General features: G+C 44.4%; 1 protein-coding gene across 1 annotated transcript in view; it reads right to left on the minus strand.

The window, feature by feature from the left end:
• LOC139405228 (intraflagellar transport protein 70A-like) overlaps nucleotides 1-26,374 on the minus strand; it is a 38,882-nt gene that overhangs the window by 2,581 nt on the left and 9,927 nt on the right. Inside the window, exons 6-16 of the mRNA XM_071147664.1 lie at nucleotides 24,468-24,572; nucleotides 24,190-24,318; nucleotides 22,021-22,070; nucleotides 21,527-21,679; nucleotides 18,583-18,648; nucleotides 18,150-18,203; nucleotides 16,689-16,754; nucleotides 14,999-15,075; nucleotides 7,826-8,036; nucleotides 1,238-1,309; nucleotides 778-881 (exon numbers count right to left, since the gene is read on the minus strand). Coding sequence (XP_071003765.1) covers nucleotides 778-881; nucleotides 1,238-1,309; nucleotides 7,826-8,036; nucleotides 14,999-15,075; nucleotides 16,689-16,754; nucleotides 18,150-18,203; nucleotides 18,583-18,648; nucleotides 21,527-21,679; nucleotides 22,021-22,070; nucleotides 24,190-24,318; nucleotides 24,468-24,572 — 1,087 coding nt within the window. The remainder of the gene's footprint in view (nucleotides 1-777; nucleotides 882-1,237; nucleotides 1,310-7,825; nucleotides 8,037-14,998; nucleotides 15,076-16,688; nucleotides 16,755-18,149; nucleotides 18,204-18,582; nucleotides 18,649-21,526; nucleotides 21,680-22,020; nucleotides 22,071-24,189; nucleotides 24,319-24,467; nucleotides 24,573-26,374) is intronic.

A 26,374-nucleotide genomic window follows, 5' to 3' on the forward strand; every position in this document is an offset into this window, starting at 1 on the left:
GCAGGGTCCTAGAAGAGACATAGAAACCCCATGAACACAGTGCAGGGTCCTAGAAGAGACATAGAAACCCCATTAACACAGTGCAGGGTCCTGGAAGAGACATAGAAACCCCATTAACACAGTGCAGGGTCCTAGAAGAGACATAGAAACCCCATTAACACAGTACAGGGTCCTAGAAGAGACATAGAAACCCCATTAACACAGTGCAGGGTCCTAGAAGAGACATAGAAACCCCATTAACACAGTGTAGGGTCCTAGAAGAGACATAAAAACACTATTAACACAGTGTAGTGTAACAGAACCTGTCAATGTAACCAGTGATGTAGGTCCTGGAAGAGACATAGAAACCCCATTAACACAGTACAAGGGCCTGGAAGAGAGATATAAACCCTATTCATTAACACAGTGCAGGGTCCTGGAAGAGACATAGCAACACTATTAACACAGTGCAGGGTCCTGGAAGAGACATAAAAACACTATTAACACAGTGCAGGGTCCTGGAAGAGACATAGCAACACTATTAACACAGTACAGGGTCCTGGAAGAGACATAAAAACACTATTAACACAGTGCAGGGTCCTGGAAGAGACATAGCAACACTATTAACACAGTGTAGTGTAACAGAACCTGTCAATGTAACCAGTGATGCAGTGGTAAAACAATAGTAACGGCTCCCTATTCTTTCAATGCATTTTGCCCCCAAAAGGTGTGTGAGAAGAGTTTCTGTAAGTTCCCCCCTCCACTACACCGCTGAAGGACCGGGGAAATCCAACTCACCCTATCACCAGGTTGACGATACAGAGGTGGAAGACTTTCTTATCGGGGTCGTCGTAGGAGATCTGCTCTTCCTCCTTCTCGATCTTCCTCATCAGTTCTTCAGCCTGAGGAGAACAGGGTTACAGGGACAGTGGTGGGATCAGATGTTTCACTGTGTCTTATACTGTCCACTCCACTCCACTCCACTCCACTCCACTCACTCCACTCACTCCACTCCACTCCACTCCACTCCACTCCACTCCACTCCACTCCACTCCACTCACTCACTCCACTCCACTCCACTCCACTCCACTCACTCCACTCCACTCCACTCCACTTCACTTCACTTCACTTCACTTCACTCCACTCCACTCCACTCCACTCCACTCCACTCCACTCCACTCCACTCCACTCACTCCACTCCACTCCACTCCACTCCACTCCACTCCACTCACTCACTCACTCACTCACTCACTCCTACCTCTTCGTTCTGGCTGGTCATGATATATGAGACACACAGGTTAGCCAGCACAACAGCACTGACATTCAGGATCTGGAGAGGGGGGGGGAGAAAGAGAAGGGGGGGGGGGCGAGAGGGAGGGGGAGGGAGAGAGAGAGGGAGAGAGAGAGGGGGGGAGAGAGAAAGGGGGGGAGAGAGAAAGAGAGCGGGGGAGAGAGAGCAAGAGGGGAATGGAGAGAGAGAGAGAAAGGAGAGAAAGAGAGAGAGAGAGAGAGCGGGGGAGAGAGAGAGATCAGTCAGGACACTTTGGGAGAAGGGCAGACCTGCGTTAGTAGACTGTGGATGTTCAACACTTCATCACTCCAGAAACACTAAAGTATCATGCAGAGATGAGACACAGCATTCAGAGCATCCCTAATGGCACCCTATTCCCTACATAGTGCACTACCTTTGACCAGAGTGCTATGTGCGTTGGGCAAAATTAGTGCACTTTGTAGGGAATAAGGGACCATTTGGGACTCAACCAAAGTGTGAGACTCAACCCAAAGTGTGAGACTGGCCACTGCATTCAGAGTCACTGCACTCTGCCACCAGGGGTGAGACTGGCCACTGCATTCAGAGTCACTGCACTCTGCCACCAGGGGTGAGACTGGCCACTGCATTCAGAGTCACTGCACTCTCCCACCCGGGGTGAGAATGGGGTACAGGGACGTGGGTGTGTGGGTGTTACCGAGGGTTTACGTCGGCAGGGACACTCCTGTATATTACAGTGTTCCAGCTATGTAGCCAGCAGGGGAGCAGAGACAGGATTCATTTCAATAGCAGCATGACATCACCAGACCTCATATTATCCTGTAGTTTATATGACTACGGTCAACAGAACTATAGTCTACATGACTACGGTCAACAGAACTATAGTCTACATGACTACGGTCAACAGAACTATAGTCTACATGACTACGGTCAACAGAACTATAGTCTATATGACTACGGTCAACAGAACTATAGTCTACATGACTACGGTCAACAGAACTATAGTCTACATGACTACGGTCAACAGAACTATAGTCTATATGACTACGGTCAACAGAACTATAGTCTACATGACTACGGTCAACAGAACTATAGTCTACATGACTACGGTCAACAGAACTATAGTCTACATGACTACGGTCAACAGGTCAACAGAACTATAGTCTACATGACTACGGTCAACAGAATTATAGTCTACATGACTACGGTCAACAGAACTATAGTCTATATGACTACGGTCAACAGAACTATAGTCTACATGACTACGGTCAACAGAACTATAGTCTACATGACTACGGTCAACAGAACTATAGTCTATATGACTATGGTCAACAGAACTATAGTCTACATGACTACGGTCAACAGAACTATAGTCTACATGACTACGGTCAACAGAACTATAGTCTATATGACTACGGTCAACAGAACTATAGTCTACATGACTACGGTCAACAGAACTATAGTCTACATGACTACGGTCAACAGAACTATAGTCTACATGACTACGGTCAACAGAACTATAGTCTATATGACTACGGTCAACAGAACTATAGTCTCTATATGACTACGGTCAACAGGTCAACAGAACTATAGTCTATATGACTACGGTCAACGGAACTATAGTCTACATGACTACGGTCAACAGAACTATAGTCTACATGACTACGGTCAACAGAACTATAGTCTATATGACTATGGTCAACAGAACTATAGTCTACATGACTACGGTCAACAGAACTATAGTCTACATGACTACGGTCAACAGAACTATAGTCTATATGACTACGGTCAACAGAACTATAGTCTACATGACTACGGTCAACAGAACTATAGTCTACATGACTACGGTCAACAGAACTATAGTCTACATGACTACGGTCAACAGAACTATAGTCTACATGACTACGGTCAACAGAACTATAGTCTATATGACTACGGTCAACAGAACTATAGTCTATATGACTACGGTCAACAGGTCAACAGAACTATAGTCTATATGACTATGGTCAACAGAACTATAGTCTACATGACTACGGTCAACAGGTCAACAGAACTATAGTCTACATGACTACGGTCAACAGAACTATAGTCTATATGACTACGGTCAACAGAACTATAGTCTACATCACTACGGTCAACAGAACTATAGTCTACATGACTACGGTCAACAGAACTATAGTCTATATGACTACGGTCAACAGAACTATAGTCTACATGACTACGGTCAACAGAACTATAGTCTATATGACTATGGTCAACAGAACTATAGTCTACATGACTACGGTCAACAGAACTATAGTCTACATGACTACGGTCAACAGAACTATAGTCTACATGACTACGGTCAACAGAACTATAGTCTACATGACTACGGTCAACAGAACTATAGTCTACATGACTACGGTCAACAGAACTATAGTCTACATGACTACGGTCAACAGAACTATAGTCTACATGACTACGGTCAACAGAACTATAGTCTACATGACTACGGTCAACAGAACTATAGTCTACATGACTACGGTCAACAGAACTATAGTCTACATGACTACGGTCAACAGAACTATAGTCTATATGACTACGGTCAACAGGTCAACAGAACTATAGTCTACATGACTACGGTCAACAGAACTATAGTCTATATGACTACGGTCAACAGAACTATAGTCTACATGACTACGGTCAACAGAACTATAGTCTATATGACTACGGTCAACAGAACTATAATCTACATAACTACGGTCAACAGAACTATAGTCTACATGACTACGGTCAACAGAACTATAGTCTATATGACTACGGTCAACAGGTCAACAGAACTATAGTCTACATGACTACGGTCAACAGAACTATAGTCTACATGACTACGGTCAACAGAACTATAGTCTACATGACTACGGTCAACAGAACTATAGTCTACATGACTACGGTCAACAGAACTATAGTCTACATGACTACGGTCAACAGAACTATAGTCTACATGACTACGGTCAACAGAACTATAGTCTACATGACTACGGTCAACAGAACTATAGTCTACATGACTACGGTCAACAGAACTATAGTCTACATGACTACGGTCAACAGAACTATAGTCTACATGACTACGGTCAACAGGTCAACAGAACTATAGTCTACATGACTACGGTCAACAGAACTATAGTCTACATGACTACGGTCAACAGAACTATAGTCTATATGACTACGGTCAACAGAACTATAGTCTACATGACTACGGTCAACAGAACTATAGTCTACATGACTACGGTCAACAGAACTATAGTCTATATGACTATGGTCAACAGAACTATAGTCTACATGACTACGGTCAACAGAACTATAGTCTACATGACTACGGTCAACAGAACTATAGTCTATATGACTACGGTCAACAGAACTATAGTCTACATGACTACGGTCAACAGAACTATAGTCTACATGACTACGGTCAACAGAACTATAGTCTACATGACTACGGTCAACAGAACTATAGTCTATATGACTACGGTCAACAGAACTATAGTCTATATGACTACGGTCAACAGGTCAACAGAACTATAGTCTATATGACTACGGTCAACGGAACTATAGTCTACATGACTACGGTCAACAGAACTATAGTCTACATGACTACGGTCAACAGAACTATAGTCTATATGACTATGGTCAACAGAACTATAGTCTACATGACTACGGTCAACAGAACTATAGTCTACATGACTACGGTCAACAGAACTATAGTCTATATGACTACGGTCAACAGAACTATAGTCTACATGACTACGGTCAACAGAACTATAGTCTACATGACTACGGTCAACAGAACTATAGTCTACATGACTACGGTCAACAGAACTATAGTCTACATGACTACGGTCAACAGAACTATAGTCTATATGACTACGGTCAACAGAACTATAGTCTATATGACTACGGTCAACAGGTCAACAGAACTATAGTCTATATGACTACGGTCAACAGAACTATAGTCTACATGACTACGGTCAACAGGTCAACAGAACTATAGTCTACATGACTACGGTCAACAGAACTATAGTCTATATGACTACGGTCAACAGAACTATAGTCTACATCACTACGGTCAACAGAACTATAGTCTACATGACTACGGTCAACAGAACTATAGTCTATATGACTACGGTCAACAGAACTATAGTCTACATGACTACGGTCAACAGAACTATAGTCTATATGACTATGGTCAACAGAACTATAGTCTACATGACTACGGTCAACAGAACTATAGTCTACATGACTACGGTCAACAGAACTATAGTCTACATGACTACGGTCAACAGAACTATAGTCTACATGACTACGGTCAACAGAACTATAGTCTACATGACTACGGTCAACAGAACTATAGTCTACATGACTACGGTCAACAGAACTATAGTCTACATGACTACGGTCAACAGAACTATAGTCTATATGACTACGGTCAACAGGTCAACAGAACTATAGTCTACATGACTACGGTCAACAGAACTATAGTCTATATGACTACGGTCAACAGAACTATAGTCTACATGACTACGGTCAACAGAACTATAGTCTATATGACTACGGTCAACAGAACTATAATCTACATAACTACGGTCAACAGAACTATAGTCTACATGACTACGGTCAACAGAACTATAGTCTATATGACTACGGTCAACAGGTCAACAGAACTATAGTCTACATGACTACGGTCAACAGAACTATAGTCTACATGACTACGGTCAACAGAACTATAGTCTACATGACTACGGTCAACAGAACTATAGTCTACATGACTACGGTCAACAGAACTATAGTCTACATGACTACGGTCAACAGAACTATAGTCTACATGACTACGGTCAACAGAACTATAGTCTACATGACTACGGTCAACAGAACTATAGTCTATATGACTACGGTCAACAGAACTATAGTCTACATGACTACGGTCAACAGGTCAACAGAACTATAGTCTATATGACTATGGTCAACAGTAGTCCACTACAGGGGTTTTCTGAACAGAAACATCTAAGGCCCGTAAACATTCAAATGGTATTAGACTGTGCCTTAGGAAAGCACTCCTTTCTCCCCCATCTCCCTCCCTCTCTCCTCTCCCCCCCATCTCCCTCCCTCTCTCCTTTCTCCCCATCTCCCTCCCTCTCTCCTTTCTCCCCCATCTCCCTCCCTCTCTCCTTTCTCCCCCCATCTCCCTCCCTCTCTCCTTTCTCCCCCCATCTCCCTCCCTCTCTCCTTTCTCCCCCATCTCCCTCCCTCTCTCCTTTCTCCCCCATCTCCCTCCCTCTCTCCTCTCTCCCCCCATCTCCCTCCCTCTCTCCTTTCTCCCCCATCTCCCTCCCTCTCTCCTTTCTCCCCCCATCTCCCTCCCTCTCTCCTTTCTCCCCCCATCTCCCTCCCTCTCTCCTTTCTCCCCCCATCTCCCTCCCTCTCTCCTTTCTCCCCCATCCCCCTCCCTCTCTCCTTTCTCCCCCCATCCCCCTCCCTCTCTCCTTTCTCCCCCCATCTCCCTCTCTCTCTCCTTTCTCCCCCCATCTCCCTCCCTCTCTCCTTTCTCCCCCCATCTCCCTCCCTCTCTCCTTTCTCCCCCCATCTCCCTCCCTCTCTCCTTTCTCCCCCATCTCCCTCCCTCTCTCCTTTCTCCCCCCATCTCCCTCCCTCTCTCCTTTCTCCCCCATCTCCCTCCCTCTCTCCTCTCTCCCCCATCTCCCTCCCTCTCTCCCCCATCTCCCTCCCTCTCTCCTTTCTCCCCCCATCTCCCTCCCTCTCTCCTTTCTCCCCCCATCCCCCTCCCTCTCTCCTTTCTCCCCCCCATCTCCATCCCTCTCTCCTCTCTCCCCCATCTCCCTCCCTCTCTCCTTTCTCCCCCCATCTCCCTCCCTTTCTCCTTTCTCCCCCATCTCCCTCCCTCTCTCCTTTCTCCCCCCCATCTCCCTCCCTCTCTCCTTTCTCCCCCCATCTCCCTCCCTCTCTCCTTTCTCCCCCCATCTCCCTCCCTCTCTCCTTTCTCCCCCCATCTCCCTCCCTCTCTCCTCTCTCCCCCCATCTCCCTCCCTCTCTCCTTTCTCCCCCATCTCCCTCCCTCTCTCCTTTCTCCCCCCATCTCCCTCCCTCTCTCCTTTCTCCCCCCATCTCCCTCCCTCTCTCCTTTCTCCCCCATCTCCCTCCCTCTCTCCTTTCTCCCCCCATCTCCCTCCCTCTCTCCTTTCTCCCCCATCTCCCTCCCTCTCTCCTTTCTCCCCCCATCTCCCTCCCTCTCTCCTTTCTCCCCCCATCTCCCTCCCTCTCTCCTTTCTCCCCCCATCTCCCTCCCTCTCTCCTTTCTCCCCCCATCTCCCTCCCTCTCTCCTCTCTCCCCCATCTCCCTCCCTCTCTCCCCCATCTCCCTCCCTCTCTCCTTTCTCCCCCCATCTCCCTCCCTCTCTCCTTTCTCCCCCCATCTCCCTCCCTCTCTCCTTTCTCCCCCCATCTCCCTCCCTCTCTCCTTTCTCCCCCCATCTCCCTCCCTCTCTCCTTTCTCCCCCCATCTCCCTCCCTCTCTAGTTAACTCACGTTGTCGTAGTGTTTCTTAACGATGGGTTCGTAAAAGCCGATGGCTTCCTTGTACTTGTTCTCCTGCATGAAGAGAACGTGAGCCACGTTGAGCTTCCAGGTGTCGTGTTCGTTGCAGAACTCCACCGACTTCCGGAAGATCTTCTCAACCATCTGGTAGTTCTCCCTGTTCCAGTAGATCTTAGCCTGGGCCATCAGCACTGGGATGTACCTACAGGACAACAGTTATATACCAGTAGATCTTAGCCTGGGCAATCAGAACTGGGATGTACCTACAGGACAACAGTTATATACCAGTAGATCTTAGCCTGGGCCATCAGAACTGGGATGTACCTACAGGACAGGACAACAGTTATATACCAGTAGATCTTAGCCTGGGCCATCAGAACTGGGATGTACCTACAGGACAACAGTTATATACCAGTAGATCTTAGCCTGGGTCATCAGAACTGGGATGTACCTACAGGACAGGACAACAGTTATATACCAGTAGATCTTAGCCTGGGCCATCAGAACTGGGATGTACCTACAGGACAGGACAACAGTTATATACCAGTAGATCTTAGCCTGGGCCATCAGAACTGGGATGTACCTACAGGACAGGACAACAGTTATATACCAGTAGATCTTAGCCTGGGTTATCAGCACTGGGATGTACCTACAGGACAGGACAACAGTTATATTCCAGTAGATCTTAGCCTGGGCCATCAGAACTGGGATGTACCTACAGGACAACAGTTATATACCAGTAGATCTTAGCCTGGGCCATCAGAACTGGGATGTACCTACAGGACAGGACAACAGTTATATACCAGTAGATCTTAGCCTGGGCCATCAGAACTGGGATGTACCTACAGGACAGGACAACAGTTATATACCAGTAGATCTTAGCCTGGGTTATCAGCACTGGGATGTACCTACAGGACAGGACAACAGTTATATTCCAGTAGATCTTAGCCTGGGCCATCAGAACTGGGATGTACCTACAGGACAACAGTTATATACCAGTAGATCTTAGCCTGGGTCATCAGAACTGGGATGTACCTACAGGACAGGACAACAGTTATATACCAGTAGATCTTAGCCTGGGTTATCAGAACTGGGATGTACCTACAGGACAACAGTTATATACCAGTAGATCTTAGCCTGGGCCATCAGCACTGGGATGTACCTACAGGACAGGACAACAGTTATATACCAGTAGATCTTAGCCTGGGTCATCAGAACTGGGATGTACCTACAGGACAGGACAACAGTTATATACCAGTAGATCTTAGCCTGGGCCATCAGCACTGGGATGTACCTACAGGACAACAGTTATATACCAGTAGATCTTAGCCTGGGCCATCAGAACTGGGATGTACCTACAGGACAACAGTTATATACCAGTAGATCTTAGCCTGGGCCATCAGAACTGGGATGTACCTACAGGACAGGACAACAGTTATATACCAGTAGATCTTAGCCTGGGTCATCAGAACTGGGATGTACCTACAGGACAACAGTTATATACCAGTAGATCTTAGCCTGGGCCATCAGAACTGGGATGTACCTACAGGACAGGACAACAGTTATATACCAGTAGATCTTAGCCTGGGCCATCAGAACTGGGATGTACCTACAGGACAGGACAACAGTTATATACCAGTAGATCTTAGCCTGGGTTATCAGCACTGGGATGTACCTACAGGACAGGACAACAGTTATATTCCAGTAGATCTTAGCCTGGGCCATCAGAACTGGGATGTACCTACAGGACAACAGTTATATACCAGTAGATCTTAGCCTGGGCCATCAGAACTGGGATGTACCTACAGGACAGGACAACAGTTATATACCAGTAGATCTTAGCCTGGGCCATCAGAACTGGGATGTACCTACAGGACAGGACAACAGTTATATACCAGTAGATCTTAGCCTGGGTTATCAGCACAGAGATGTACCTACAGGACAACAGTTATATACCAGTTATATACCAGTAGATCTTAGCCTGGGTCATCAGAACTGGGATGTACCTACAGGACAACAGTTATATACCAGTAGATCTTAGCCTGGGTCATCAGAACTGGGATGTACCTACAGGACAACAGTTATATACCAGTAGATCTTAGCCTGGGTCATCAGAACTGGGATGTACCTACAGGACAACAGTTATATACCAGTAGATCTTAGCCTGGGTTATCAGCACTGGGATGTACCTACAGGACAGGACAACAGTTATATACCAGTAGATCTTAGCCTGGGTCATCAGAACTGGGATGTACCTACAGGACAACAGTTATATACCAGTAGATCTTAGCCTGGGCCATCAGAACTGGGATGTACCTACAGGACAGGACAACAGTTATATACCAGTAGATCTTAGCCTGGGCCATCAGAACTGGGATGTACCTACAGGACAGGACAACAGTTATATACCAGTAGATCTTAGCCTGGGTTATCAGCACTGGGATGTACCTACAGGACAGGACAACAGTTATATTCCAGTAGATCTTAGCCTGGGCCATCAGAACTGGGATGTACCTACAGGACAACAGTTATATACCAGTAGATCTTAGCCTGGGCCATCAGAACTGGGATGTACCTACAGGACAGGACAACAGTTATATACCAGTAGATCTTAGCCTGGGCCATCAGAACTGGGATGTACCTACAGGACAGGACAACAGTTATATACCAGTAGATCTTAGCCTGGGTTATCAGCACTGGGATGTACCTACAGGACAGGACAACAGTTATATTCCAGTAGATCTTAGCCTGGGCCATCAGAACTGGGATGTACCTACAGGACAACAGTTATATACCAGTAGATCTTAGCCTGGGTCATCAGAACTGGGATGTACCTACAGGACAGGACAACAGTTATATACCAGTAGATCTTAGCCTGGGTTATCAGAACTGGGATGTACCTACAGGACAACAGTTATATACCAGTAGATCTTAGCCTGGGCCATCAGCACTGGGATGTACCTACAGGACAGGACAACAGTTATATACCAGTAGATCTTAGCCTGGGTCATCAGAACTGGGATGTACCTACAGGACAGGACAACAGTTATATACCAGTAGATCTTAGCCTGGGCCATCAGCACTGGGATGTACCTACAGGACAACAGTTATATACCAGTAGATCTTAGCCTGGGCCATCAGAACTGGGATGTACCTACAGGACAACAGTTATATACCAGTAGATCTTAGCCTGGGCCATCAGAACTGGGATGTACCTACAGGACAGGACAACAGTTATATACCAGTAGATCTTAGCCTGGGTCATCAGAACTGGGATGTACCTACAGGACAACAGTTATATACCAGTAGATCTTAGCCTGGGCCATCAGAACTGGGATGTACCTACAGGACAGGACAACAGTTATATACCAGTAGATCTTAGCCTGGGCCATCAGAACTGGGATGTACCTACAGGACAGGACAACAGTTATATACCAGTAGATCTTAGCCTGGGCCATCAGAACTGGGATGTACCTACAGGACAGGACAACAGTTATATACCAGTAGATCTTAGCCTGGGCCATCAGAACTGGGATGTACCTACAGGACAGGACAACAGTTATATACCAGTAGATCTTAGCCTGGGCCATCAGAACTGGGATGTACCTACAGGACAGGACAACAGTTATATACCAGTAGATCTTAGCCTGGGCCATCAGAACTGGGATGTACCTACAGGACAGGACAACAGTTATATACCAGTAGATCTTAGCCTGGGTTATCAGCACAGAGATGTACCTACAGGACAACAGTTATATACCAGTTATATACCAGTAGATCTTAGCCTGGGTCATCAGAACTGGGATGTACCTACAGGACAACAGTTATATACCAGTAGATCTTAGCCTGGGTCATCAGAACTGGGATGTACCTACAGGACAACAGTTATATACCAGTAGATCTTAGCCTGGGTCATCAGAACTGGGATGTACCTACAGGACAACAGTTATATACCAGTAGATCTTAGCCTGGGTTATCAGCACTGGGATGTACCTACAGGACAGGACAACAGTTATATACCAGTAGATCTTAGCCTGGGTCATCAGAACTGGGATGTACCTACAGGACAACAGTTATATACCAGTAGATCTTAGCCTGGGCCATCAGAACTGGGATGTACCTACAGGACAACAGTTATATACCAGTAGATCTTAGCCTGGGTCATCAGAACTGGGATGTACCTACAGGACAACAGTTATATACCAGTAGATCTTAGCCTGGGCCATCAGAACTGGGATGTACCTACAGGACAACAGTTATATACCAGTAGATCTTAGCCTGGGTCATCAGAACTGGGATGTACCTACAGGACAACAGTTATATACCAGTAGATCTTAGCCTGGGTCATCAGAACTGGGATGTACCTACAGGACAGGACAACAGTTATATACCAGTAGATCTTAGCCTGGGCCATCAGAACTGGGATGTACCTACAGGACAGGACAACAGTTATATACCAGTAGATCTTAGCCTGGGCCATCAGAACTGGGATGTACCTACAGGACAACAGTTATATACCAGTAGATCTTAGCCTGGGCCATCAGAACTGGGATGTACCTACAGGACAACAGTTATATACCAGTAGATCTTAGCCTGGGTCATCAGAACTGGGATGTGGGGTGTTATTTTTAATTCTTTATTTCTGGAGAAATCTAACTTGATTATTTAGCAGACATCACTTACTTATAGCCGTCTTGATGAGAACAATGTCCATTTTGTCTGTTCTCTTTGGTCGCAATGTCTTTTTTTTTAGATAAACAGCTCGTTTTTGAATGGTAACTGTGTTAAAGGGTGGAGTTTTGGGCGGGGTGAGGAAAGGTGTGACTTTCAGGTTACAATAGACTATAAGTATACAGCAGAACGCCGATTGTCCTCACTTTGATTATGCTGTAACAATATACTGTAGCACCGTGACCAGGATCTCTATTCATTTAAGTGAGCAGATTAGAGCTTTCAGGAGGAATATGTAAAATCTACTGGAGACATTTCAAAAGTACTGGTAGACTTGGTGATTTTGGTCACGGACATTGCCATTCACAAACAATATAATCAGATGCCTGTTTTACACCGACCTCGAGAGCCCAGGAAAATGATCAGGTACAGTAGGCTACAATACTGTAAAGCCCAGGAAAATGATCAGGCACAGTAGGAGACAACACTGTAAAGCCCAGGAAAATGATCAGGCACAGTAGGAGACAACACTGTAAAGCCCAGGAAAATGATCAGGTACAGTAGGCTACAATACTGTAAAGTCCAGGAAAATTATCAGTTACAGTAGGCTACAATACTGTAAAGCCCAGGAATATGATCAGTTACAGTAGGCTACAATACTGTAAAGCCCAGGAAAATGATCAGGTACAGTAGGCTACCATACTGTAAAGCCCAGGAATATGATCAGGCACAGTAGGCTACAATACTGTAAAGCCCAGGAATATGATCAGGTACAGTAGGCTACAATACTGTAAAGCCCAGGAATATGATCAGGTACAGTAGGCTACAATACTGTAAAGCCCAGGAATATGATCAGGTACAGTAGGCTACAATACTGTAAAGCCCAGGAATATGATCAGGTACAGTAGGCTACAATACTGTAAAGCCCAGGAATATGATCAGGTACAGTAGGCTACAATACTGTAAAGCCCAGGAATATGATCAGGTACAGTAGGCTACAATACTGTAAAGCCCAGGAATATGATCAGGTACAGTAGGCTACAACACTGTAAAGCCCAGGAATATGATCAGGTACAGTAGGCTACAATACTGTAAAGTATCCAACCTCACTGAGCTCGAGCTGTTTTGCAAGGAGGAATGGGAAAAAATGTCAGTCTCTCGATGTGCAAAACTGATAGAGACATACCTCAAGCGACTTACAGCTGTAATCGCAGCAAAAGGTGGCGCTACAAAGTATTAACTTAAAGGGGGCTGAATAATTTTGCACGCCCAATTTTTCAGTTTTTGATTTGTTAAAAAAGTTTGAAATATCCAATAAATGTCGTTCCACTTCATGATTGTGTCCCACTTGTTGTTGATTCTTCACAAAAAAATACAGTTTTATATCTTTATGTTTGAAGCCTGAAATGTGGCAAAAGGTCGCAAAGTTCAAGGGGGCCGAATACTTTCGCAAGGCACTGTATATATAAACTGGAGTGGACTTATGGAAAGGCTCAGTAAGACATGGTATATATATATATATAAACTGGAGAGGACTTATGGAAAGGCTCAGTAAGACATGTTATATATATATATATAAACTGGAGTGGAGTTAAGTCCCGCAGCGTCAGCTCCCAACTTTTAAAGGAGGTAACAACTATAGCAGTAGATGTTAGTCTGAGTCACCAATACGGAAGAAGAGGAGATACACCATTCAGACAACCAGACAGGGAGAAGGTCCAGACCAGCCACCAATCAGACAGGGAGAAGGTCCAGACCAGCCACCAATCAGGAAGGGAGAAGGTCCAGACCAGCCACCAATCAGGAAGGGAGAAGGTCCAGACCAGCCACCAATCAGGAAGGGAGAAGGTCCAGACCAGCCACCAATCAGGAAGGGAGAAGGTCCAGACCAGCCACCAATCAGGAAGGGAGAAGGTCCAGACCAGCCACCAATCAGGAAGGGAGAAGGTCCAGACCAGCCACCAATCAGGAAGGGAGAAGGTCCAGACCAGCCACCAATCAGACAGGGAGAAGTTCCAGACCAGCCACCAATCAAGAAGGGAGAAGTTCCAGACCAGCCACCAATCAGGAAGGGAGAAGGTCCAGACCAGCCACCAATCAGGAAGGGAGAAGTTCCAGACCAGCCACCAATCAGGAAGGGAGAAGGTCCAGACCAGCCACCAATCAGGAAGGGAGAAGTTCCAGACCAGCCACCAATCAGGAAGGGAGAAGGTCCAGACCAGCCACCAATCAGGAAGAGAGAATGTCCAGACCAGCCACCAATCAGACAGGGAGAAGGTCCAGACCAGCCACCAATTAGACAGGGAGAAGGTCCAGACCAGCCACCAATCAGACAGGGAGAAGATCCAGACCAGCCACCAATCAGGGAAGCATAATGGACCAAAGTGACCAACCAGCAGAGTAGGTGAGGTAAGTCACCAATCAGGGAAGAGAAAGGTGAGACAAGCTACCAATCAGACAGGAGAATACTCAGTAGGGGTGGGGTCTACTCACTTCTCCACCATCTCATCGTAGTCCTGGAGGGTTTTCTTCAAGGCTTCGGTATCCCGGGCTAGTCTGGCTTCCTGTATCTTAGAGACAAAGATTACACACAGGTCACGGGCTAGCCTGGCTTCCTGCACCTTAGAGACAAAGATTACACACAGGTCACGGGCTAGCCTGGCTTCCTGTATCTTAGAGACAGACTACACACAGGTCACGGGCTAGCCTGGCTTCCTGCACCTTAGAGACAAAGACTACACACAGGTCACGGACTAGCCTGGCTTCCTGCACCTTAGAGACAGACTACACACAGGTCACGGACTAGCCTGGCTTCCTGCACCTAAGAGAGACTACACACAGGTCACGGACTAGCCTGGCTTCCTGCACCTAAGAAAGACAACACACAGGTCACGAGCTAGCCTGGCTTCCTGCACCTTAGAGACAGATTACACACAGGTCACGGGCTAGCCTGGCTTCCTGCACCTTAGAGACAAAGACTACACACAGGTCACGGGCTAGCCTGGCTTCCTGCACCTTAGAGAGACTACACACAGGTCACGGGCTAGCCTGGCTTCCTGCACCTTAGAGACAAAGACTACACACAGGTCACGGACTAGCCTGGCTTCCTGCACCTTAGAGACAAAGATTACACACAGGTCACGGACTAGCCTGGCTTCCTGCACCTTAGAGACAAAGATTACACACAGATCACAGACTAGCCTGGCTTCCTGCACCTTAGAGACAAAGACTACACACAGGTCACGGGCTAGCCTGGCTTCCTGCACCTTAGAGACAAAGATTACACACAGGTCACGGGCTAGCCTGGCTTCCTGCACCTTAGAGACAAAGATTACACACAGGTCACGGGCTAGCCTGGCTTCCTGCACCTTAGAGACAGACTACACACAGGTCACGGACTATGGATGCTTTATGTTGTTCTCTCCAATAATAACACAGTCTTATCACTGTATCCTGAACAGGGGAAAACGTGATGTCTGTCTGTAAAAACACATGACTGATAGCAATTTAAAGCTATAAAGGTTAAACAGCACCCATGTGACCAGATCAGAGAAATGACTGTGCTGTAGAAGGCTTGGAAAAGGTAAGCTTTCGTCCCAAATGGCACCCTAGTCCCATTGGGCTCAACTCAAAAGTAGTGCACTATATAGGGAATACACTCTTAGGAGGAAAAAAAAAAGTGCTATCTAGAACCTATAAAAGGGTTCTTCGGCTGTCCCCATAGGAGAATCCTTTGAAGAACCCTTTTTGGTTCCAGGTAGAACCCTTTTGAGTTCCATGTAGAATCTTTTACACAGAGGGAACCAAAAAGAGTTCTACCTGGAACCAAAAAGAGTTCTACATGGAACCAAAAAGAGTTCTACCTGGAACCAAAAAGAGTTCTTCAAAGGATTCTCCTATGGGGACAGCCGAAGAACCCTTTTGGAACCCTTTTTCCTAAGAGTGTAGGGTTCCATTAGGGACGCAGACTAAAGCTAATAAACAAGCTGGTGGCCTGAGAGAGCAGAATGGAAGAATGTAACCTGTGGGGCCTCGGACGAAAGAAAAGGAGAATGGAAGACCAAATAGATGAGAGAAGGATGACAACAGGATAACATGATAAACATACAACATCAACAGGATAAACAGGATAACCAGACAACATCGGAAGACAGAGAGAGAGAGGAGACTGGAAGATTCTAACCTGTTTGGTCAGCTTGCGTAGTTGATCTGTCAACTTGGCGTTCATCTCATCAAACTTCCTGAAGGCCTGCGTTGGTCAAACACAAGAGACATGATCAGAGACAGGAATATTTACCTCAGAATATACAAAGAGCAGCAAGACTTTAAAGTCTCTGCAATGTAGAGGACTGGTTCATTATATTGTGGAACATTCAGGTCACTGGCTAAAACATGAAACAGAAATATATGTGTGTAGTAGAGGTGTGTTTAATACTACAGAAGGTTGATGCTAGTAGAGAATGATTAGTACTATGGAGTAGGTAGTATACAGTTATTAGTACTAGGTAGTAGGTAATATACAGTGATTAGTACTAGACAGTAGGTAGTATACAGTGATTAGTACTAGGGAGTAGGTAATATACAGTGATTAGTACTAGACAGTAGGTAGTATACAGTGATTAGTACTAGGTAGTAGGTTGTATACAGTGATTAGTACTAGACAGTAGGTAGTATACAGTGATTAGTACTAGGTAGTAGGTTGTATACAGTGATTAGTACTAGACAGTAGGTAGTATACAGTTATTAGTACTAGTAGGCAGTAGGTTGTATACAGTGATTAGTACTAGACAGTAGGTAGAATAGTGATTAGTACTAGTAGTAGGTAGTATAGAGTGATTAGTACTAGGTAGTAGGTAGTATATAGTGATTAGTACTAGGTAGTAGGTAGTATAGTGATTAGTACTAGGTAGTAGGTAGTATAGAGTGATTAGTACTAGGCAGTAGGGAGTATGGGGTGATTATTACTAGAGAGTAGGTAGTATAAAGTGATTAGTACTAGGTAGTAGGTAGTATAGTGATAGAACTAGGTAGTAGGTAGTATAGTGATTAGTACTAGGTAGTAGGTAGTATAGTGATAGAACTAGGTAGTAGGTAGTATAGTGTGATTAGTACTAGGTAGCAGGTAGTATAGTGTGATTAGTACTAGGTAGTAGGGAGTATGGGGTGATTAGTACTAGGTAGTAGGTAGTATAGTGATTAGTACTAGGTAGTAGGTAGTATAGAGTGATTAGTACTAGGTAGTAGGTAGTATAGTGATAGAACTAGGTAGTAGGTAGTATAGTGATTAGTACTAGGTAGTTGGTTGTATACAGTGATTAGTACTATGTAGTAGGTAGTATAGTTATTAGTACTAGGCAGTAGGTAGTATAGTGATTAGTACTAGGCAATAGGTAGTATACAGTTATTAGTACTAGGTAGTAGGTAGTATAGAGTGATTAATACTAGGTAGTAGGTAGTATAGAGTGATTAGTATTAGGTAGTAGGTAGTATAGTGATTAGTACTAGGTAGTAGGTAGTATAGAGTGATTAGTACTAGGTAGTAGGTAGTATAGAGTGATTAGTACTAGGTAGTAGGTGGTACAGGGTGATTAGTACTAGGTAGTAGGTGGTACAGGGTGTACATGGTGTGTAGTTGTGTTGTTACCTCCTCTGGAGCTGTCTGGCAGGTCAACATGGCGTCCAGAAACTCATACAGATACTGGAACGGTAGAGACCACATAGATCAACTGTTTATTACATAGCAGGAGAAGGAGGACCAGAAAATTAATTGGGGATGTGTAGCAAGAACAGGATTTATATAGAGGTCTTTCAATCTAGAACAGGATTTATATAGAGGTCTTTCAATCCAGAACAGGATTTATATAGAGGTCTTTCAATCCCACAGGATTTATATAGAGGTCTTTCAATCCCACAGGATTTATATAGAGGTCTTTCAATCCCACATGGAAAATGTAATGTGGACATCACTTCAGGGTCAGACTAACATGTATGCTTTTGAAGTAAAACTATCCCTAGTGACTGACCGTAGGGATGTAGTATGAACATATAGGACAATAAAAGGGACCTGTGGTTCTTACCGGGGTGAGGAACTTGTAGGTGAGGTGTGCATTCTCTGCCATCACATCAGCAGCCAGATCAAAATACTGAGACAGAATATAAGGAGAGAAAGAATGAAAGTATAGTAGATATACAGTAGTAGAGTACAGTAGAGTATAGTAGATATACAGTAGTGGAGTACAGTAGAGTATAGTAGATATACAGCAGTAGAGTACAGTAGAGTATAGTAGATATACAGTAGTAGAGTACAGTAGAGTATAGTAGATATACAGTAGTAGAGTATAGTAGAGTATAGTAGATATACAGTAGTAGATATACAGTAGTAGAGTACAGTAGATATACAGTAGTAGAGTACAGTAGAGTATAGTAGATATACAGTAGTAGAGTACAGTAGAGTATAGTAGATATACAGTAGTAGATATACAGTAGTAGAGTACAGTAGATATACAGTAGTAGAGTACAGTAGAGTATAGTAGATATACAGTAGTAGAGTACAGCAGAGTATAGTATATATACAGTAGTAGAGTACAGTAGAGTATAGTAGATATACAGTAGTATATATACAGTAGTAGAGTACAGTAGATATACAGTAGTAGAGTACAGTAGAGTATAGTAGAGCACAGTATAGTATAGTAGATACACAGTAGTAGAGTACAGTAGAGTATAGTAGAGTATAGTAGATATACAGTAGTAGAGTACAGTAGTAGAGTACAGTAGAGTATAGTAGCTATACAGTAGTAGAGTACAGTAGATATACAGTTGTAGATATACAGTAGTAGAGTACAGTAGATATACAGTAGTAGAGTACAGTAGAGTATAGTAGATATACAGTAGTAGAGTACAGTAGAGTATAGTAGATATACAGTAGTAGAGTACAGTAGAGTATAGTAGATATACAGTAGTAGAGTACAGTAGAGTATAGTAGATATACAGTAGTAGAGTACAGTAGAGTATAGTAGATATACAGTAGTAGAGTACAGTAGAGTACAGTATGACAGTAGAGTACAGTATAACAGTATAGTACAGTATAATAGTAGAGTACAGTATAACAGTAGAGTACAGTATAACAGTAGAGTACAGTAGAGTATAATATAGTAGAGTACAGTATAGTAGAGTATAATATAGTAGAGTACAGTATAACAGTAGAGTACAGTATAACAGTATAGTACAGTATAATAGTAGAGTACAGTATAACAGTAGAGTACAGTATAACAGTAGAGTACAGTAGAGTATAATATAGTAGAGTACAGTATAACAGTAGAGTACAGTATAACAGTATAGTACAGTATAATAGTAGAGTACAGTATAACAGTAGAGTACAGTATAACAGTAGAGTACAGTAGAGTATAATATAGTAGAGTACAGTATAACAGTAGAGTACAGTATAACAGTAGAGTACAGTATAACAGTAGAGTGCAGTAGAGTATAATATAATATAGTAGAGTACAGTAGAGTATAATATAATATAGTAGAGTACAGTAGAGTATAGTATAGTACAGCAGGGTATAGTATAATATAGTAGAGTACAGTATAGTAGAGTATAATATAGTAGAGTACAGTATAACAGTAGAGTACAGTATAACAGTATAGTACAGTATAATAGTAGAGTACAGTATAACAGTAGAGTACAGTATAACAGTAGAGTACAGTATAATAGTAGAGTACAGTATAACAGTAGAGTGCAGTAGAGTATAATATAATATAGTAGAGTACAGTAGAGTATAATATAATATAGTAGAGTACAGTAGAGTATAGTATAGTAGAGTACAGCAGGGCATAGTATAATATAGTAGAGTACAGTATAGTAGAGTACAATATAGTAGAGTACAGTATAATAGTATAGTATAGTAGAGTACAGTAGAGTATAGTACAGTATAATAGTATAATATATTAGACTATAGTACAATATAGTAAAGTACAGTATAATAGTATATTATAGTAGAGTACAGAATAATAGTATAATATAGTAGAGTGCAGTATAGTTTAATATAATATAGTAGAGTACAGTATACTAGTATAATATAGTAGAGCACAGTAGAGTATAATATAATATAGTATAGTACTGTATAATAGTATAATATAGTAGAGTATAGTAGAGTACAGTATAATAGTATAATATATTAGACTACAGTATAATATAGTAGAATACAGTATAATAGTATAATAGAGTAGAGTACAGTAGAGTATATTATAATATAGTATAGTACTGTATAATAGTATAATATAGTAGAGTATAGTATAATAGTATAATATATTAGACTACAGTATAATATAGTAGAGTATAGTAGAGTACAGTATAATCGTATAATATATTAGACTACAGTATAATATAGTAGAATACAGTATAATAGTATAATAGAGTAGAGTACAGTATAATATAGTACTGTATAATAGTATAATATAGTAGAGTATAGTAGAGTACAGTATAATAGTATAATATATTAGACTACAGTATAATATAGTAGAATACAGTATAATAGTATAATAGAGTAGAGTACAGTATAATATAGTACTGTATAATAGTATAATATAGTAGAGTATAGTAGAGTACAGTATAATAGTATAATATATTAGACTACAGTATAATATAGTAGAATACAGTATAATAGTATAATAGAGTAGAGTACAGTATAATATAGTACTGTATAATAGTATAATATACTATAGTACCGTAGAGTACAGTATAATAGTATAATATATTAGACTACAGTATAATATAGTAGAATACAGTATAATAGAGTAGAGTACAGTATAATATAGTACTGTATAATAGTATAATATACTATAGTACCGTAGAATGCCCTACCTCATATTTGCAGTAGAGTACAGTATAATATAGTACTGTATAATAGTATAATATACTATAGTACCGTAGAATACCCTACCTCATATTTGCAGTAGAGTACAGTATAATATAGTACTGTATAATAGTATAATATACTATAGTACCGTAGAATACCCTACCTCATATTTGCAGTATAGTAGCAGCAGGTTTCCGAAGGTGACCGGGGGGAAGGGGATCTGCTGCAGGAGGAAGGCCAGTTTCTCAAAACCCTCCGATGGCTTCTTATCCATGTTCATCAGGGCCTGGTTGTGGAGCGTCACTGGGTCCAGCTCCTACAGGACAACAGACATGTGGAAATAACTATTTGCTCTTTAACTAACTTGCCTAGTTAAATACAGGATCAAATTAAAATAAATTAAAATGATATTTCATTGTCCATTGGTTAGAAGGAGAATGTCTCCACACACACATCACAACAGCTTTCTGTATGACAGAGTGCTCCTGGTCCCCTGATCCCCATCAGTGTGTGAGTGTTGATATAGATGGTCATTAGAGGGCAGCACCCACTGAGCCACAGATAGAGATGTACCTTACAGCACCACTGTCTCCAACCTACATGAGTGGTAAAGGGCTGACATACATACGTACACACACACAAGTACACACACAGTACCTCCTCTGATCTGGGAGGCATGTCAGTCAAGGCCTCCTGAGCTGCATCGCCTGGAGACAGACAGACAGAGAGACAGAGTGGAGCTTACTTACAAGCCCTTATGCATTTTATTAAGTAGAAAATAGAAGTAAAGTAAAGTAAAAAAATAAAGAAATAAAAGTAACAAATAATTAAAGAGCAGCAGTAAAATAACAATAGCGTGGCTATATAATGTGCGGGGGGCACCGGTTAGTTGAGGTAATTGAGGTGATATGTACATGTAGGTAGAGTTTAAGTGACTACGCATAGATTATAAACAGAGAGTAGCAGCCTGGTATACTATGAGAACAGACAGTTTTTCAGCTGGTAATTTCTCACAGCCTGGTCACAGTACACCCCCTGGACAGAATGCTAGTCTATCACAGTACACCCCCTGGACAGAATGCTAGTCTATCACAGTACACCCCCTGGACAGAATGCTAGTCTATCACAGTACACCCCCTGGACAGAATGCTAGTCTATCACAGTACACCCCCTGGAGAGAATGCTAGTCTATCACAGTACACCCCCTGGACAGAATGCTAGTCTATCACAGTACACCCCCTGGACAGAATGCTAGTCTATCACAGTACACCCCCTGGATCACAGTACACCCCCTGGACAGAATGCTAGTCTATCACAGTACACCCCCTGGACAGAATGCTAGTCTATCACAGTACACCCCCTGGATCACAGTACACCCCCTGAATAGAATGCTAGTCTATCACAGTACACCCCCTGAATAGAATGCTAGTCTATCACAGTACACCACCGGAATAGAATGCTAGTCTATCACAGTACACCCCCTGAATAGAATGCTAGTCTATCACAGTACACCCCCTGGACAGAATGCTAGTCTATCACAGTACACCCCCTGAATAGAATGCTAGTCTATCACAGTACACCCCTGAATAGAATGCTAGTCTATCACAGTACACCCCCTGAATAGAATTCTAGTCTATCACAGTACACCCCCTGAATAGAATGCTAGTCTATCACAGTACACCCCCTGAATAGAATGCTAGTCTATCACAGTACACCCCCTGAATAGAATGCTAGTCTATCACAGTACACCCCCTGAATAGAATGCTAGTCTATCACAGTACACCCCCTGAATAGAATGCTAGTCTATCACAGTACACCCCCTGAATAGAATGCTAGTCTATCACAGTACACCCCCTGGACAGAATGCTAGTCTATCACAGTACACCCCCTGGACAGAATGCTAGTCTATCACAGTACACCCCCTGGACAGAATGCTAGTCTATCACAGTACACCCCCTGGAGAGAATGCTAGTCTATCACAGTACACCCCCTGGACAGAATGCTAGTCTATCACAGTACACCCCCTGGATCACAGTACACCCCCTGGACAGAATGCTAGTCTATCACAGTACACCCCCTGGACAGAATGCTAGTCTATCACAGTACACCCCCTGGATCACAGTACACCCCCTGAATAGAATGCTAGTCTATCACAGTACACCCCCTGAATAGAATGCTAGTCTATCACAGTACACCACCGGAATAGAATGCTAGTCTATCACAGTACACCCCCTGAATAGAATGCTAGTCTATCACAGTACACCCCCTGGACAGAATGCTAGTCTATCACAGTACACCCCCTGAATAGAATGCTAGTCTATCACAGTACACCCCTGAATAGAATGCTAGTCTATCACAATACACCCCCTGAATAGAATGCTAGTCTATCACAGTACACCCCCTGAATAGAATTCTAGTCTATCACAGTACACCCCCTGAATAGAATGCTAGTCTATCACAGTACACCCCCTGAATAGAATGCTAGTCTATCACAGTACACCCCCTGAATAGAATGCTAGTCTATCACAGTACACCCCCTGAATAGAATGCTAGTCTATCACAGTACACCCCCTGAATAGAATGCTAGTCTATCACAGTACACCCCCTGAATAGAATGCTAGTCTATCACAGTACACCCCCTGGACAGAATGCTAGTCTATCACAGAGCTTTAGACACCAACCTATCTCCTTAATGCTGAGAGTCAAGCAGAGAGTCAATCAGGTCCCATTTTTACAGTTTTTGTTACGACTCGGCCGGGGATTGAACTCCCAACCCTCCAATCTCAGGGCGGATACTCTAACCACACGGCTGCTGAATGTACTCACAGTTTTTTAGCTGGTATTCTATAGCAGCCTTGAGGTTGAAGCCTTCTATGAGGGCGGTCTCATGTAGGATCAGGGTGTTCCCAACACTCCTCACGTCAATGCCCTCTGTCGTCATGCCAACGCTCAGCTCTGGACGACGAGAACACACACACACAGCACAGAGAGACACAGGATGGTCAGGGAAAAACATGACATGATAAGGAGGGTCACTAAGGGAAAACCCCAACAGGGTGATCAGGTATCTAACTAAACAGGTGTGCTGTCATTTTAAAGCCGACCTGGATGTTCCCTGATCCCTCTCTCGATGATCTCTCCGATGAACTTGAGGGCCTGACCATACTGTTTCATACTGTAGTAGCACAGACCTATGTTGTAGGACAGTTCTGAGACAGGAGGGAGGAGAGAGAGGCAGGGAGAGGAGGAGACCATTAGGGGGGAGGGACAGGGAGATAGGGAAGGCGGAGAGGAGAGAGAGGGAGAGAAGGAGAGAATTAGGGGGAGAGGAGAGAGAGGGAGGGAGAGGAGGAGAGAATTAGGGGGAGAGGAGAGAGAGAGGGAGGGAGAGGAGGTGAGAATTAGGGGGGAGAGGAGAGAAAGGGAGGGAGAGGAGGAGAGAATTAGGGGGAGAGGAGAGAGTGAGGGGGAGGAGGAGAGAATTAGGGGGGAGAGGAGAGAGAGGGAGGGAGAGGAGGAGAGAATTATGGGGGAGAGGAGAGAGAGGGAGGGAGAGGAGGAGAGAATTAGGGGGAGAGGAGAGAATTAGGGGGAGAGGAGAGAGAGGGAGGGAGAGGAGGAGACAATTAGGGGGGGGGGCAGGGAGATAGGGAGGGCGGAGAGGAGAGAGAGGGAGAGAAGGAGAGAATTAGGGGGAGAGGAGAGAGAGGGAGGGAGAGGAGGAGAGAATTAGGGGGAGAGGAGAGAGAGGGAGGGAGAGGAGGTGAGAATTAGGGGGGAGAGGAGAGAGAGGGAGGGAGAGGAGGAGAGAATTAGGGGGAGAGGAGAGAGTGAGGGGGAGGAGGAGAGAATTAGGGGGGAGAGGAGAGAGAGGGAGGGAGAGGAGGAGAGAATTATGGGGGAGAGGAGAGAGAGGGAGGGAGAGGAGGAGAGAATTAGGGGGAGAGGAGAGAATGAGGGGGAGAGGAGAGAGAGGGAGGGAGAGGAGGGGAGAATTATGGGGGAGAGGAGAGAATTAGAGGGGAGAGGAGAGAGAGGGAGGGAGAGGAGGAGAGAATTAGGGGGAGGAAGAGAGAGAGGGAGGGAGAGGAGGAGAGAATTATGGGGGAGAGGAGAGAATTAGAGGGGAGAGGAGAGAGAGGGAGGGAGAGGAGGAGAGAATTAGGGGGAGGAAGAGAGAGAGGGAGGGAGAGGAGGAGAGAATTAGGGGGAGAGGAGAGAGAGGGAGGGAGAGGAGGGGAGAATTATGGGGGAGAGGAGAGAGAGGGAGGGAGAGGAAGAGAGAATTAGAGGGGAGAGGAGAGAGAGGGAGGGAGAGGAGGAGAGAATTAGGGGGAGGAAGAGAGAGAGGGAGGGAGAGGAGGAGATAATTAGGGGGAGGAAGAGAGAGAGGGAGGGAGAGGAGGAGAGAATTAGGGGGAGGAAGAGAGAGAGGGAGGGAGAAGAGGAGAGAATTAGGGGGAGGAAGAGAGAGGGAGGGAGAGGAGGAGAGAATTAGGGGGAGGAAGAGAGAGAGGGAGGGAGAGGAGGAGAGAATTAGAGGGGAGAGGAGAGAGAGGGAGGGAGAGGAGGAGAGAATTAGGGGGAGGAAGAGAGAGGGAGGGAGAGGAGGAGATAATTAGGGGGAGAGGAGAGAGAGGGAGGGAGAGGAGGAGAGAATTAGGGGGAGGAAGAGAGAGGGAGGGAGAGGAGGAGAGAATTAGGGGGAGGAAGAGAGAGAGGGAGGGAGAGGAGGAGAGAATTAGGGGGAGGAAGAGAGAGGGAGGGAGAGGAGGAGAGAATTAGGGGGAGGAAGAGAGAGAGGGAGGGAGAGGAGGAGAGAATTAGAGGGGAGAGGAGAGAGAGGGAGGGAGAGGAGGGAGAGAATTAGGGGGAGGAAGAGAGAGAGGGAGGGAGAGGAGAGAGAGGGAGGGAGAGGAGGAGAGAATTAGGGGGAGGAAGAGAGAGAGGGAGGGAGAGGAGAGAGAGGGAGGGAGAGGAGGAGAGAATTAGGGGGAGGAAGAGAGAGAGG

This window comes from Oncorhynchus clarkii, unplaced genomic scaffold (genome assembly GCF_045791955.1).
Source record: "Oncorhynchus clarkii lewisi isolate Uvic-CL-2024 unplaced genomic scaffold, UVic_Ocla_1.0 unplaced_contig_3130_pilon_pilon, whole genome shotgun sequence".
NCBI lineage: Eukaryota > Metazoa > Chordata > Actinopteri > Salmoniformes > Salmonidae > Oncorhynchus > Oncorhynchus clarkii.